The 16,448-nt window shown below is 37.5% G+C and overlaps 3 protein-coding genes across 5 annotated transcripts; all 3 read right to left on the reverse strand.

Moving 5' to 3' along the window:
• Positions 1-26: 26 nt before the first annotated feature.
• LOC125209498 (serine/arginine-rich splicing factor RS31A-like) lies at positions 27-2,944 on the reverse strand. Of its 3 annotated transcripts, XM_089066762.1 has the most exons (6): positions 2,643-2,944; positions 1,625-1,737; positions 1,311-1,534; positions 1,040-1,237; positions 654-900; positions 27-284 (listed from the first exon to the last, which is right to left on the reverse strand). In XM_089066762.1, the coding sequence occupies exons 1-6, from the start codon at positions 2,752-2,754 to the stop codon at positions 180-182; spliced, it is 999 nt and encodes a 332-aa protein (XP_088922888.1). In that variant the 5' UTR covers positions 2,755-2,944; the 3' UTR covers positions 27-179. The 3 variants fall into 3 exon arrangements, with proteins under 3 accessions (XP_088922888.1, XP_047965054.2, XP_047965055.2); XM_048109097.2 differs by lacking the exons at positions 27-284; positions 2,643-2,944 and adding an exon at positions 436-500 and having other exon boundaries at positions 1,625-2,170; XM_048109098.2 differs by lacking the exons at positions 27-284; positions 2,643-2,944 and adding an exon at positions 436-503 and having other exon boundaries at positions 1,625-2,170.
• Positions 2,945-3,473: 529 nt separating this feature from the next.
• Positions 3,474-5,559, reverse strand: LOC125215695 (serine/arginine-rich splicing factor RS31-like). The gene is made up of 4 exons (XM_048117200.2): positions 5,254-5,559; positions 4,411-4,523; positions 4,077-4,300; positions 3,474-3,987 (listed from the first exon to the last, which is right to left on the reverse strand). The coding sequence occupies exons 1-4, from the start codon at positions 5,357-5,359 to the stop codon at positions 3,672-3,674; spliced, it is 759 nt and encodes a 252-aa protein (XP_047973157.1). The 5' UTR covers positions 5,360-5,559; the 3' UTR covers positions 3,474-3,671.
• A 228-nt stretch (positions 5,560-5,787) lies between these two features.
• LOC125216863 (serine/arginine-rich splicing factor RS31A-like) lies at positions 5,788-9,198 on the reverse strand. Its single transcript, XM_089067210.1, has 6 exons — positions 9,105-9,198; positions 8,862-8,990; positions 7,502-7,623; positions 7,184-7,392; positions 6,683-7,100; positions 5,788-6,504 (listed from the first exon to the last, which is right to left on the reverse strand). The coding sequence occupies exons 2-5, from the start codon at positions 8,965-8,967 to the stop codon at positions 6,725-6,727; spliced, it is 813 nt and encodes a 270-aa protein (XP_088923336.1). The 5' UTR covers positions 8,968-8,990; positions 9,105-9,198; the 3' UTR covers positions 5,788-6,504; positions 6,683-6,724.
• Between the last annotated feature and the right edge of the window lie 7,250 nt (positions 9,199-16,448).

The raw sequence follows: 16,448 nt of genomic DNA on the forward strand, positions 1-16,448 counted from the left end.
GATGTTTGAGAGCCAACTCGGAGTAGTGACCTAAAAGTGGTATTGTTTCAAAGGCATTTCAGGTAAAGAAGTAACATAGTTTTTCTACAATTCTAAACTGATCATAAGCCAAAATCAGCTAAACTTCACTATGTGATTTGGTGGAATGTTTTGATCAGTCGAAAAATGGAAGAGCCTTTCTATTCTTGCACGCACGCACGCACAGCAGATGACAGCGGGGCTGCACACGTGCACAGTCCCGATTGCAGAGAGATTCGCAGATATAAAAGGAAGACACATTTGTTCTGGAAAAAAAAAATCAAGATTGTCAATATTGAAACCAGCAAACTTGATAGTATTAAAAGTAACAAACCAGCAAACTTCATAGTGAAACTACAGAACAAGTTCATACACATTCGTCCACGTGACATTTACTTGACACTCTGAAGTATGTACCTTTCACCCGTTTCGATTGCTGCTTACTACTTTCTAATCATAGTCGCAGGTTTTGCACGGGTGACCTACTGTACAAGGGAAAGGATAAGCAGGTATAGATGAGGACTGAAAGAGAATTCTATTAGAAATTTGGACATGGTAAATTTTTTATTTTTATCAAAGATTGGACACAAACACAAGATAAGAAAAAAAAACACCAAGACAGTGCTTATATATACCTTCATATCACGCGCCGGACTCTTAGCCCTTGGATTTGAAGGATCCCCGTACCTATCATAAACACGACTTGCTCGCCCACGGTCAGTACGCCTGGCCCTTTGATTTGAAGGACCATTGTACCTATCATAAACAGGCCTTGCACGCACACGGTCAAGAATCCTGGCCCTTGGATTTGAAGGACCTTTGTACCTATCATAAACATGACTTGCTTGTGCACGGGATGGTTTTGAAGGACCATCGCACCTCCTATTGTAGTGCCCAAACAGAGAATTCTATAAGTAATATACACATGTAGATCATAAAGACACACATAGGCATCCTTTCTCAGGTGGACAAGATTGGATACAACGAAATGATAAGGAAACAAGCACCAAGACTATAGTACCTATCATAATCTGTGCCTTGAACCAACCCATAATCAGGACCTGTTCGACCATGGCGGCATGCTGGAATGGATGACCTTAAGGAAGCATCATTTCTACGCCTTCCGTTTTCCCCTCTAGGGGGGCTACCCTCTCTACTGCCCTTTTCATCAGCACGTCGGAAAGCATAACCAACAGAAATAATTCTATCGAATATCTTACTGAAAATTCACACGTTAATTTATCAGCCCACTAGGAAGAGGTTAAGATGAAGCAAGTTAACATATCCATTACCTCCCATGGGTGCGCTTCAGAGCTTCTGTGGCATTTTCCTGAGTTTCAAATTGCACAAAAGCATAATTCTGACGCATGGATACATTAAGAACCCTCCCATAGTGCTCAAAATGGCTTTTTATGTCATGATCTCGAGTACGAGTAAGGTCAAAGTGTATCACAAAAAGGGTTTTATTTGGTCTTGTTTTTGATTCTGAACCATCATGATGCCTACAGCACTCATCCTAAAAAACAAAATAAAATGCGAGTTCACTCCTAGGAACCTCATACATTCCTTTCAGAAACAAATCAAATAAAATATGGATGCAACATACCGTAGCCCATTCAACCATTAATTCCCGTCTCTCATTCCCAAACAGTATGCCATGAAGACCACGGATGGCAGCTTCCGCATGATTTTTATACTTGAAATGGACAAAAGAAAAGCCTATATGTACTAACTAGCGTGAGTACACTAAGAGAAATACACAACAGGACTGTTTATCACTCCCCCGAGCTCACAATAGCATCACTAAGAGAAAAACGTTTGCAACCAACAAATAAATAAAGAACACAGGAGTGAACATGGGACTGTTCGATTGAAAGTTAGGAGGTAGTGAACTTGCATGATGGACTAAAGCAGTGTGTGAGTGATGATGAAGGCTAACTAAAATTATAGCCATGGGAAGTCAAGCAATCATTGATAAGCATAGTTTTCACCAATTTCACAGAGATGTTCTATAAATGGAGAAATGTGAATGATACAACTCATGGATAAAACACATCGATCCCCTATCACTATTGTGATCAGAAACATGTGCAACATTTCCATTTGTGTGTGAGAGAGATCCAGCAAGCCCTTCTTGCATTAGAGATTCTTATTGCAGAGTAGATGACAACCCGATATAGAAGATCATTTTCCACGGCATATGTCCTGCATCAAAACAAACACTTAAACACGGTTCCCTCAAGTCCTCAACAAAAATTTGGAGGCATCGTGCCATTTTATACCGACACTAAGCTCGTTTCTTCTTATCCTTTTCTTCGATTTTTACCTCACAATAGCCGTCATGTATAATAAATTAATCATGTCAAGCCCAACATTGCAACACACAGAGCAAGAACATATCATTGATTGCAGAAAGAAACACATATAAAGAAATCATGAAAAATTTTACCTACAATCACTCAATGCTAGTAGTTCAAGTGTGGAAAACGGAAAAACATCAAACAATTAGATCTCTATTTCAGTCTCAATCACTTCAAATCGATTACGGAGTCAATCAAGAATCTAATTCGCACACCACGAAAAATCGAGCTGTGTGCAAATGCAAAAGTGCGTATTAACTATACCTTTTTTCACGACAATTCGCTCAATTCTTCCGTATCTGGAGAATAAATTTTGCAAGTCCGACTGTTTAGTAGTCTGGTAGTCATAGTTGCGGCAAAAGAGCGGCCACACCATCCCTTGCGAAATTCCGCCTTCCAAAAACTGCAACAGAGAAGAAATCACGCAAATTGAAGTATATTGTGAAAGATTTGATGTTATCTTCAAATTCGATCAAGAAACAAAAAAGCCCTAATTTCGATTGGGAGAAAAAATGAAGGGAAAATGTGGAGAGATGTTGATGAAGTTAGTTAAGTCGGTTATATTTGACATAAATGGAAAGCCACTTTTTATTTTGTTATACACAATTCATAAAATAGACTTAACAAGAGAGTAATAAAATTAGTAAATAAATTGGTATACATTAGGAATAATTGTGATTTGTGATAATATTATAAATGGAAAAGAACTAATTTCTATATAACTATAAAAATGTCTGTTTGCCCCTTCATTTGCCCCGACGTTGCTCTAAAATTTTTAAAAAATAATAGTCATTTTCGCCTTAGAAAAAATGAAAAGAAAATTCGGAAAGGATGGTAGTTAAGTCGGTTATATTTGAATGTTTGAACTTTGATGTAAATGAAAGCCACTTTTTATTTTGTTTTACATAATTCCCAAAAAATAGGCCTAATATGATAGTAGTAATAAAATTAGTATACAATGGATGAAGGCCGATTCACTCATTTATATTTAGGCCTAAGACGATTACAACTATGAATAGGATTGGGGTTAACTATTTTCCAAAATTTCATTATATGGGGGAAAATGAAGTGATATTCCCAAATTAGTGCAAACAATTAAACAAAAAGAAAAATTGAATGATTTTTAAACTTACAAATCAACAAACTTCATATTGAATCTGTCTATCTACAAACTTTTGAGGTTTTGAACAACAAACTTTCTAAACTTTACAAATCAACAAACTTCATATTGAATCTGTCTATCTACAAAACAACTTCACACAAATTTCATACGTTTGTTTCTAGTGCTACTTACTACTTCCTCATCACTGTCTCAACCTTCGCACGGGACTTTGCTCGCGCACGATCAGGACTCCTAGCCCTTGGATTTGTAGGACCCTCGTACCTATCATAAACAGGACTTGCTCGCAGCACACGTTTAGGACTCCTGGCCCTTGGATTTGAAGGACCAGCGTACCTATCATAAACAGGACTTGCTCGTCTGTGGCGGTATGCTGGACTAGGTAACCTCGAGGAAGCATAATTTCTACGCTTTCGCTTCTTTCTTCTGTGCCTATCATTATCTTCCTTAAAAGCATACTCAACACGAAGAACTGTATCAAATAACATACTGAAAATTCACAAATTAATTTATCAGCCCACTAGGAAGACGACGTTAAGAAAAGGTTGAAACGAAGCACACATTAACATATTCGTTACCTACTCTGGGAGAGCTCCAGGGCACTTGTGGCATCCTCCTGAGTTTCGAAATGCACAAAAGCAACATCCCTTGACATACGTACATTAAGAACCCTCCCATAAGGCTCGAAGTGTTTTTCAATGTCACGATTTTTAGTACGAACAGGGTCAAAGCGTTTCACAAAAAGGGTTCTAGTTGGCCTTGGATTTGATTCTAAATCACCATGACGCCCACGACGCTTACCCTAAAAACAAATAATAATGCCACTGATTTTGAATGAAATAACTCTCAAATAAGTCTCATTTATATTCTGTAAGACTTAATAACACAAATAAAAATGTGGTGGCTACGTACCACAGCCCATTTAACTTGCATTCTGAGTCTTTGAGACCCAAATGGATTGCCTTGAAGTTCTCGGATGGCCTTTGTCGCATCATTAACATCCTCGAAATAGACAAAAGCATATTCTACAGGTACTAACTAGCATGAGTAACAGATGGTATAAAAGATAAAAACATTTGCAACCAAGAAATAAATAAAGAACAAAAACACTTCAAAATTGGGAATGTTTGATTGGAAGTTCGGAGGTGGAGAACTTGCATGATGAACCTAAAGAAGAGTGTGAGTGATGACTAAAATTACGGCTATGTGAAGTCGAGCATCATTGTCTAAGTCACGAATTTCTCACAGCGGTGTTCAGTAAATGGAGACTTGTGAATGATACAAACTCATGGACCTTATTATGATCAGAAACATGTGCAACATTTCCATTCGTGTGTGAGAGAGATCCGGCACGTGGATATCCCTTGCATATGACAAGCCAACATAGAGGCTCATTTTCCATGGCATACGTCCTGCGTCAAAACAAACACTTAAACACAGTGCCATTTTAAACCGACTCTTCTTTTCTTGTTCTTCGATTTTTACCTCACAATAGCCCAGATAGTACCACCAAATTATCCAACCAATTGCATCACACAGAAAAGAAATAGTATATCAAGAGACAAATTCACATAAATCATGAATATATATACCACCAATCACTCACAATAAAGTGGAAAACGGGAAAACATCAAACAATTAGGTCTTAATCACTTCAAATCTATTACGGAGTCAATCAAGATCAAGCTAAACATCAAATTAATTCACACTACGAAAAATCGAGCTGTGTGCAAAGGAAAAACTGCGTATAACTACCTGATTTCATTTCAATACGCCCAATTTTTCCGTATCTGGAGAACAAACGGTCCAAGTCCGACTGTTGAGTATGGGACTCATAGTTGCGGCAGAACACCGACCACATGATCCCTTGCGAAATTTCGCCGTCTAAAAACTGCAACAGAGAAGAAATCACGCCAATTGAAGTATATTGTGAAAGAATCGGTGTTACCTTCAAAATCGATGAAGAAACAAAAAAGCCCTAATTTCGATTGGGGAAACGAGTTGGAGAGGTGAAGTCCGTTGGTTTTAAAAATATTTGGCGCAAAATGAAATTTTCTTTTTGATGGTTAAATTAAAGCCTTTTTAAAAATATTTTTGTTATGTAGTAGTAACCCACCTATTGGGAGGCAATGTTTATATAATCAAAATAATATTTTTGGGGGGCAATGTTTGTAAAATCGAAATACACTCATTTTTGTGAACGTACCAAATTAGGGAAGAAAACCGATTCACTCATTGTACAAAGTAAGAAGAGATCGATGCGACTAAAGAGGCGCTAGAATTTCAAATTGAGAAAAAATTCCCTAGTGTAGACATATCATTTGACAGAATGAGTTGGTATGCCCAACGAATAATTATTTGATAAGTGATACTCTAAAAAAGTTATATTCCAACTATACATAATTTGCACTTATATTTTGCAAAAAAAATATAATTATATATCAACATGATTTAAAAACTATCTATCAAAATCGAATCGCCCATTTTACAAAGGAATAAGAGGATCGATGCTAGGTCAACAAAGAAGGAACCGGAGAGGAGCTAGTGATGGACAATAATGCTTCACTTAAATACAATTAATCAAGGAAGAACATACAGGTTTTTGATCATATGCGACTAGGGTTTGGATCGATTGAGGGAAGACACAATTTCTTCACTGGGAGAGGAGGAAGAATCAAGAAGGGGCTAAGGTTTTCAATTGGAATGGGAATACAGACAGGATTTGAGCGTTCATACAATTTATATTAAGCCTAACATGATTCATTAGAATCCTCCATGAATACCAGTCAATATGAAAGAAGTCTAATAAGTAGGAACGACCCAAAATGACAAAATGAGCAAAGGACGAAGAAAGTATTATTTTGCACATTGCTAGCAAGATTTGTATGCAAAGATAGTTAAAATTGCAATAACATAGCAAGAAAAAGGAGTTTCAATCATAATCTTCCATTCGACTGCTGCTCACTATTTCCTCATCACTGTCGCGGCCTTGGCACGGATGACCTACTGTACAAGGTAAATGATAAGCAGATGATTCAACAAGTATAATACTATACTCCATATATTTAGATGATTCTGAGAAGCAAAGACTTTGTAAAAATCTTATTTTTGTAAAGATTGGATACAACCAAAAGATAAAAAAAGGACCAAGATATTATATACTAGTATATATAAATATATGTACCTTCTATATTGCGCACAGGACTTGCTCGCGCAGGGTCAGGACTCATGGCCGTTGGATTTGAAGGGCCATCGTACCAATCATCAACAGGACTTGCTCGCCAGGTTCAGGACTCATGGCCGTTGGATTAGAAGGACCATCACACCTATCATCAACAGGACTTGCTTGTACAGGGTCAGGAGTCATGGTCCTTGGATTTGAAGGACCATCGCACCTATCATCAACAGGACTTGCTTGCGCAGGGTCAGGAGTCATGGCCCTTGGATTTGAAGGACCATCGCACCTATCATAAACAGGACTTGCTCGCACAGGGTCAGGACTCATGGCCGTTGGATTTGAAGGATCATCACACCTACCCTTTTCATCATCACCCGGCCTTGGAGAAGCATACTCAACACGAATAAGTCTATCAAAAAGCGTACTGAAATTCATAAGTCAATTTATCAGCTCACTATGAAGAGGTTGAGAAAAGGAAGAGATGAAGCAAGTTAAAACATTCATTACCTCTGATGGGTGCACTCCAGAGCTTTTGTGGCAATTTCCTGAGTTTCAAAGTCCACAAAAGCATAATCCCTAAGTTGACGTACACCAAGAACCTTCCCATAAGGCTCAAAGTGTCTTATTATGTCATGATTTTTGGTAAGAATAGGGTCAAAGTTTGCCACAAAAAGGGTTATGTTCGGTATTGGATCCGAAGGCGAACCACGGTCATTCTAAAAAACAAAATATAATGCCAGTGACCAAATAATTCTCATTTGTACTGTGTTAGACTTAATAACAGGCGCATAAGTGAAACACAAATTAAATGTGTAGGCTACATACCTTGGCCCATTTAACTACTAATTTGCATATGTGAAACCCAGGCTCAGATAGTTTGCGACCATTAAGACCATGGATGGCATTTTGCGCATCACTTTCATCCTCGAAATAAACAAAAGCATAGCCTACAGGCACTAACTAGCATGAGTAACAGAGTGAATATACAATAGGGCTTCTTATCGGTCCCCCCAGCTGACAGTAGCATCACAAGAAGAAAAACGTTTGCAACCAAGAAATAAATAAAGAACAAAACCTGATAAAATGGGAATGTTTGAATGAAAGTAAGGAGGTAGAGAACTTGCATGAACTAAAGATGTGTGTGAGTAATGATGAAGGCTAACTAAAATTACAGCCATGAGAAGTCAAGCAATCATTGATAAGCATGGTTTCACCAATTTCACAGAGACGTTCAGTAAATGGAGACATGTGAAGAGAGATCCGGCAAGTAGATAGGTAGCCCTTCTTGCACTTATTGCAGAGTAGATGGCAACCCAATATAGAAGATCATTTTCCTTAGCATAGGTCCTGCGTCAAAACAAACACTTAAACACGATGCCATTTCATTTGTTTTGGAGGCATCCTGCTGCTCATTTATAAGACTCTTCTCTTCTTATCTTTTCTTCAATGTTTACCTCACAAGTCACAATAGTCATCATGAATATACTCAATGCTAGCTAGTTCAACTGTTCAACCGATACTTTTCTTATGTCTCAGCCACACACTCAAAAAGGGAAAAGCATCAAATAAGCACACAATTGCCATCATTTATTCATCTATTATGACATGAATCCCAGCATTGTTCAGATATTACTTCCAAATTTTCCAACCAATTGCAACAAGCATATACTTTGATTGCAGCTCACACTTTTATTTCTCAACTATAAACTGGGACAGGGAAAATTTTCTAAACATTTAGGTCTTCAATCACATAACAAGAATTAATATATTGTTTGATTGCAGCAAGAAACACATACAAATAAATCATGGACATATTTATCAACAGGCACTCAATGCTAGTTCAACCGTTCAACCAATACTTTTCTTATTTCCCAGATACAAACTGGAAAAGGGAAAAGCATCAAACAGGTGTTACTTCCTATCTTTTTCCTACGGCGACACTAAGCCTATCTTTTACACACACAACTCTTCCTATGTTTTTCTTCGATGCTCACCTAACAATAGCCGTCATTATTCATCTATTATGACAGTAATCCCAGCATTGTTCAGAAATTACTTCCAAATTGCCCAACCAATTGCAACAAGAAACGCATACAAATAAACATTTAGGTCATCAATCATCGATTCCAATCGATCAAATTAGTTCGAGCGGTGAAAAAATGAGTTGTCTGTGAGTATTAACTACCTGTTCGCATTTCAATTCGCACATCATTTCCATATTGGGAGAACAAACTCTTCAAGTCCGACTCTCGAGTCTGGTACCCGAAGTTGGTGCAATAGATCGGCCTCATGATCCCTCGCGAGTCCGAAAAAACTGCAGCAGTGGAAGAATGAATCACACAACGCAAGATTTGGTGTTGCCTTCAAAATTACTAATGAAGAAACCACAAACCCTAATTTCGATTGGGATAGGAAATCAGCACATTACCGAAGAAGAAAAGGGGCTAAACTCCGATGAGTTTTAAATTTTTTTGGCGCAAATGGAAACCCAACTCCTTTTGTTCTTATATACTCTTCTATTAGTATGTTTTTTTTTAATAAAAATAAATTGAAGGTCACAATCCGATGATGCGAATATTAATATTAGGCCAATACACGTACACTACTTTATCAATCTCTTAATATCTTTACGAACTGAAAGAGACTAAATGTCAAGTCAACAAAGAAGGAACCACGCCACCTCAAGAGACTAATATCTTTGATCGATGGCATAGTGCACAACACTTTACTATTGAATCTCGAGTATTACAACCGTGAACATAAGAAATGAGGCTAAGGTTTGGATCTGTCGAGGAGAAGATATGATTTCATCATCGCCGATGAATTTAGTGATTATTCCACTTACCGATTTGTACATACCTTGGACACTTATAACTGATATGTATATATCTTGGAGGGTGCTATATATCAAAAACTAACAATCGATCAACAATTTAAAGTTGCTTAATATCCAAAGTCAAATATCGATCCCCTTGACCTTTGATTCTAAATGGATGAGTCTATGCCAATAATCTATCGCTAAGGTTTTTTTTTTTTTTATGTACAGTAATGCCAATTTTTTAATATAGTAAATGTTTTAAATAAGGGTAAAAAATTGCAAATACATAATAAAAAGTGAAAATTGAATATGTTCTCAATGTTGGTTAAGGGTTTTTCTAATACATATTGAAAATTGAAACACTTCAATCTTAAACACTTATACTATTCACATTTATTATTTCCCCTGAATCTTAGCTATATATTACAAATAATTTATAATTTCATTATGTATCAAAATTTACATAACAACTAAAATAACAAAAAATCACATAATTTAAATCCTGAAAAACTTAAGTTGGAACGACCCCAAATGACAAAATGAGCACATTAAAGGACAAGAATTGCTATTTGCTAGCAAGAATTGTATGCACAGAGAGGTAAAATTGCAATTACAAGATAGCAAGAAAAGGTGTTACTACAAAACTACTTCATACATTCGTCCAAATACTATTACTTCACACTAGTCACACTACTGCTATTGTATGTTGATTTCATAAGTTTCAACTGCTGCTCACTACTTCCTCGTCACTCTCGCGACCTTGGCACGGATGACCCAACGCACAAGGGAAAGGATAAGCAGGGTGTAGACGAGGACTGAAAGAGAATTCTATCATAAACAAGACTTGCTGGCAGAGCCCTTGGATTTGAAGGACCATCGATCATTAACAGGACTTGCTCGCGCACGGTCAGGGGTCCTGTACTTAGCACAAACAGGACTTGGTCGACTAGAGCGGTATGCTGGACTGGGTGACCTAAAGGAAGCATCATTTCTACTCCTTCCGCTATCTCCTCTGCGGCGACCATATCCATTACCCTTTTCATCGTCATCCCAACTTAAAGCAGACTCAACACGAATAAGTGTATCGAATAGCTTACTGAAATTCACAAGTCAATTTATCAGGTCACTAGGAAGAGGTTAAGAAAAGGTACAGGAGATGAAGCAAGTTAACATATTCATTACCTCCTGCGGGTGTGCTGCAGAGCTTTTGTGGCATTTTCCTGAGTTTCAAAGTGCACAAAAGCATAATCTTGATGCATACTTACACTAAGAACCTTCCCATAAGGCTCAAAGTGCCTTTTTATGTCATGATCTTTAGTACGAATAAAGTCAAAGTGTGCCACAAAAAGGGTTTTGTTTGGTATCGGATTTGATCCTGAACCACCACGCTCACCCTAATATTCTCATTTGTGTCGTGTTAGACTTGATAACACAATTAAAATGTGTAGGCCTACATACCTTGCCCCATTCAACTATTAATCTGCATCCGTGATACTGAGGCCCAGATGGTATGTGTCCATTAAGACCACAGATGGCATCTTCCGCATCACGTTCATCCTCAAAATAGACAAAAGCATAGCCTCAAACAGAGGGAATACACAACAGGACTGCTGAAAATAGCATCACTAAGAGGAAAAACATTTGCAACCAAGAAAACATGGGAATGTTCGAATGAAATAACTTGCATGATGAACAAAACAAGTGTGTGAGTGATGATGAAGGCTAACTAAAATTACGACCAAGGGAAGTCGAGCAATCATTGCTAAGCACGGTCTCACCAATTTTTCACAGCGATGTTCAGTAAATGGAGACATGTGAATGATACAACTCGTGGACCTCCTTATGATCAGACAAGTAGATAGGTAGCCTTCTTGCAATAGAGATTCTTATAGCAGAGTAGATGGCAAGCCAATATAAAAGCTCATTTTCCATGGCATAGGTCCTGCGTCAAAACAAACACTTAAACGTGGTGCCCTCATGTCCTCTACAAAGATTTAAATTTCCTGCCATTTCATTTCAAGGGATAAAGATTTAAACATATAAACACCTTCCATTTTATACCGACCCTATGGACACCAAGCTCATTTATACCACTCTTCTTATCTTTTTCTTCAATTTTAAGCCAAATTGTCCAACCAATTGCAACAAGAAACACATACTCCATAAAAAAATCAAGAATATATTTATCAGCCGATACTTTTCTCAGCTATAAACTGCAAACATACACTCATTTCCAGGAACAACAAAATTCTTTACATCCACCATTTTATACTACTCTTCCTATCTTCTTCTTCTTCAAGGTTGTTTACTCACAATAGCCATCATTTATTCATCTATTATGACATTAATCCCAGCATTGTTCAGATAATACTTCCAATTTATCAACCAATTGCAACACATACAAATAAACAGGCACTCAATGATGGAGCTATAAACTGGGAAAGGGAAAAACATCAAACAATTAGGTGTATGGAATCGAAGAAGATTAAGAAAAACATCCAATTAGTTCGCAAAACTACCTGATTTTTTGTCAAGTCGCACAACTTTTCCGTATTGGGAGAACAAACCCTGCAAGTCCGACCGTCGAGTCTCGAACCCAAAGTTGCTGTTGCGATTTTAGTTATGGAAGAACTGAAATCGCAAGCTCAATCACACCTACGCACGATCCACAGCGTAATCGACACAACAACTCCACAATCCACACCACAACACCACCAATCAATGCCAAATCAACAAGATCAACACCACAATTTATACAAAAACAGAGAACTCAAGTAATCAACTAATAACACCAATTGCAGAATGTAATACAGATGATTTGATAGATTCAGATGATCAAATAAGAACAAAGGAATTGAACGATAATGAAATGCGAACTAAACTAAGATAGAAGTGCTTTGGATCCACGATCCTCAGCCCGAGCTCAACGGAGAATCACCGGATCACCGGATTCTCACGATGACCCTAGCTCGCAAGCTAACACACTATTTTCATGACTGCAATTGAAGAAGATGGCCTCTGTATTACTCCTCATTTTTGCCTTCTCTCATTTCTGTTTTAGCAGCTGACGTGTCACTCCAGCTGGCACATAAGTTTTGTGATCGTAACAATCCATCCCCCTTAAGATTCCTTGTCCTCAAGGAATCATGGAGACAAGCCTATTGACCTTCTTCTTTATCATGGCTGCATCTCTCAAGCACACAAGGACTCCTCTTCTTTTCTGTTTGGCTTTGCTGATTCCATTATCACTCTCATGTTGACGTGGCTTATTCCTCTCCACCGCAACTTGTATGACGACGATGAATTTGTGATTGCAACAATCCCTTCCCCCTAAGATTCCTTGTCTGCAAGGAATCATGGAACCAAGCTTCTTGTGTCTCATCTTTCCTAACTTCATATTACCAGCTAGTGGCACCATAACCAACTCCGTAAGCACGGATGTAGCAGGCTTCTCACCCATATGAACATACTTTCGATTGATCCCATGACTCTCATTGATAACTCTCACTGAAATTTCACCGGAATCCTCTTTTTCCTCTGTCATTAAGCCTGCAAACTTCCTACAGTTAGTCCACAATTCTCTCAATTTGGTCATATAGTCGACCCTCTTCCTGAGCTCCTCCTTGGGTTTACTAGAGCTGATCTCCACTATCTTCTTGATAGTCCATCCACATTTTCTAGTAACCAAACAACAAGAATAGTCCACAACAAGGTCGAAGACATCAACCTTCTCAACATTGCCGACAAGTACATTTCTGATCACCCTGCACAACTCCTCAAATTTCGTAACCAATTTTTTCCTCTTTGCCTTCCAAGTGTTGTCGATCAGCTGTGTAAACATCAAAGGAGAAGAATTTCCCATGACATTTTCTGAAGCTTCATCCTTAAACTCCTCTGATATAACCTCATAAATCCAGTCCTCATTTGCTTCATTAAATTTCCCTTCCAAATTTCAGAAAGAGTAAGTATATTCACCCTCCTCACTTTTGGCAGAGCTTATTTCCTCACTACCCCCATTCCCTCTGCAGGCCTTCTTAGTCCTAAGCACTTCCAAAACATTTTCCTGCATACGAGTAGCTTTAGTCATGCCCCATCCCTTAAAGACCAAACAACTTACAAAGAAAACAGTCATGAACTTCATCTTTCCCATAGGTTTAGTAACCCAAATGGACAGCCACTTCAGTGAATGATGATTACTGCTTTTGAAAGCAGAAATCAACATAGTCTTAAATACCAAACTTGCAATAAAATTGGTATAGGACATCTTCTCCTTATGCTTCACCTCCATTGTCAACCAATTTGATACTAAGCAACCATGTTCAGTATACAATTTGATATTCCTTATCCTCAAGAAATCATGAGGACGAACTTCTAGAGCTCCTTCTTCTAGCTTCATCTTTACCCTTGGCTTAGGATACCAAATGAACAGCCACACAGGCACACAACAATAGGCTAAGATAGATAAAATAATAGTCATCTCTCTCAGTGAGGCATTTTGTCGAGCATGAGATAGACATTCAGTTCCCTTGAGTTGATTCTGCTCTAATTCCATGCCCTTTATCACCCGGAGCCCCATGGCAAGGGGGCGTCGCCCCCCTTGACCCCCTGACTCGCTGACCGGGCAGCGAGACCCCGTTCGGCTAGCTGCAAACTAACACAAATTCAAGGCATACTAACATTTTTTATGTATTTTTTTAATAAATTAGTGAGGAGTAGAGTGGGGCGGTGGCTCGTGTGTGGAAGCCCGGATTTTTTTTATCTATGTAACTTTTTTAAATGCAATTAATGAATTTTCCCGTATATGTGTCGTAAATTTAATTCCGTAATTTAATCGTAATTTTAATTCCGTAAATGTAGTATATTTTGAATTATTTTTATTGCGCCTGGCCTATGGCTGGCCTAAATCTGATGTGCCAGGTGGATTTTTTAGTGTTGCTGACGTGGCAGGGGAGAGAATGGCTGGCCTATTGCTGGCCTAAGCACCATTGCGGATGCTCTAAAAACTGCATCAGTGAAAGAATCACACAATTATGCAATGCAAGATTTGGTGTTACCTTCAAAATTGATTAAGAAGCATAAACCCTAATTTCGATTGGGATAGAAATTAGCACATTGCCGAAGAAAGTGGAAAGGAGCTGATGAGTTTTTTAAATATTTGGCGCAAATTGAAATCGGTCTTTTTAATTTGTTTATGTTATTTTTTGTGAGATAATGTCAAAGAGATTAATTTTGGGAATCCTAATGTAATTTTTTGTGAGATCAGGTCAAAGAGATTAATTTTCTGAACCTACCATACTCGCTCAATTCACTGATTTCTCCAAGGGGGAATAAGTCCCTTTGTCCCGGAATAGTTGTATTTAGTTATGACACGGTTTTTAAAAAATTGTAAAGAAAAGTAAGTTGAATAAGTCATGTCGAATATGAGTCTCATTTATATATATTAGTTTTATAACAATATCCAATACTCTAGAGATTGCAGTAGATTGTTGCTGTCTAGCGTTTATACTATTGCAGTCTAGCGTGGTGTAACAATATCATTTTAACGCACCACTTCTGATCAATATACATAATTGTGGGTGGTGATGATGGGTTTAGAATATTTATAAAAATAATTAGGGAATTAATTAGGGAGTAAAAAATCAGAATTAAAAGTTTACTTTGGTCAAAATCGAGATTAAATCCGTTGACCGTTAGTTTTTAACGGAAATGTTGACAGAGGACCAAAATGATCAAATTTCCATATGTTGGACCAAAAAATCCAAAAGATAATGTGTAGGACTCAAGACCAATTTTGGCCTTTACTCTTTCTAAAAATTTGTAAAGAAAAGTAACTTGAATAAATCAAGTGGAATATGAGTCTCATTTATACATATTAGTTTTATAACAATATGTGACTGAAATAAGTTAGTGGAATGTGGAGTCTGCTTACCATTTATAATAAAAATGAAACAAAGATTCTTATTGTAGGACGGATCGAAATGACAAAACAAGACTCTTATTGTGGGACGAAGGGAGTAAACAATGAAGGAATCATCCAAAAAAAATGTTTGAGTTCAATTGATTGGGGAGGATTTAAAAAATTTTACACTGTTAGAGATTATTAAGGCTACTCTGAATTAAATTGGAAAAAATCTGAAAATATTTTCCTTACTAAATATATCTTTTTTTTTTGTAAAGATATATCACTATCAATAAAATTACATGTACATAGATAATAGTATATGAAAGTATTGAAGATCAACATATAAATTTGCAGTTAATATATGGAAATATAAATTTGTAACAATTTGTGAAATAATTTTGCATACAATTTAGGTGTCCAAGAAATAACTGATCACGTTTATTATGCTATCTTGTTATATGAATATCTTCTGCATAGATTTAGGTATATCTTGCCAAGAACACTACTACTATTATCTACTCGTTTCTCCACTCCCTTCATCTATACTTCTGAGATTCGAGTCATTGTCTTCCGTTTTCTTTTTCAGTTCTATTTTTTTTTGCAAAATAAAGAATCCTTTACACGAAGATTTATGGATGGACATCCTTGAAAGACCCCCGATTAAAAGTATTACGAGATGCAAGTGTGTTTGTAAGTCATGGCGCGATCTAATCAAAGGCAGTAGGTTTGGAAAGTCGTACGCTCCAAAACCATGCATGGCTATGGCTTTCGATTATCGAGACAAGATGGGGTATGCAGTCGTTGATGAGGCATGCCAGCCACTTTTCAGATTCGGCTTGCCTCCTCCTTACGATCAATATCCAACTATTGCTAGCCATAGCCATTGCGTGGTAATTGATTCGGTCAATGGTTTGCTTTTGTTGTGGGATGGACTGGATGCTAACGATGATATTCTTTTCGTAGTTAATCCATGATCGTGCCTCCAGAATTACGAGGAGCAAAGATAACATCGGATTATGCTATATTTTTTAACGGAAATATTAATTGGTTGG

The sequence above is a fragment of the Salvia hispanica genome, chromosome 3 (assembly GCF_029641045.1).
Source record: "Salvia hispanica isolate PSC_SH4W2 chromosome 3, Shi_PSC_v1, whole genome shotgun sequence".
Lineage (NCBI taxonomy): Eukaryota > Viridiplantae > Streptophyta > Magnoliopsida > Lamiales > Lamiaceae > Salvia > Salvia hispanica.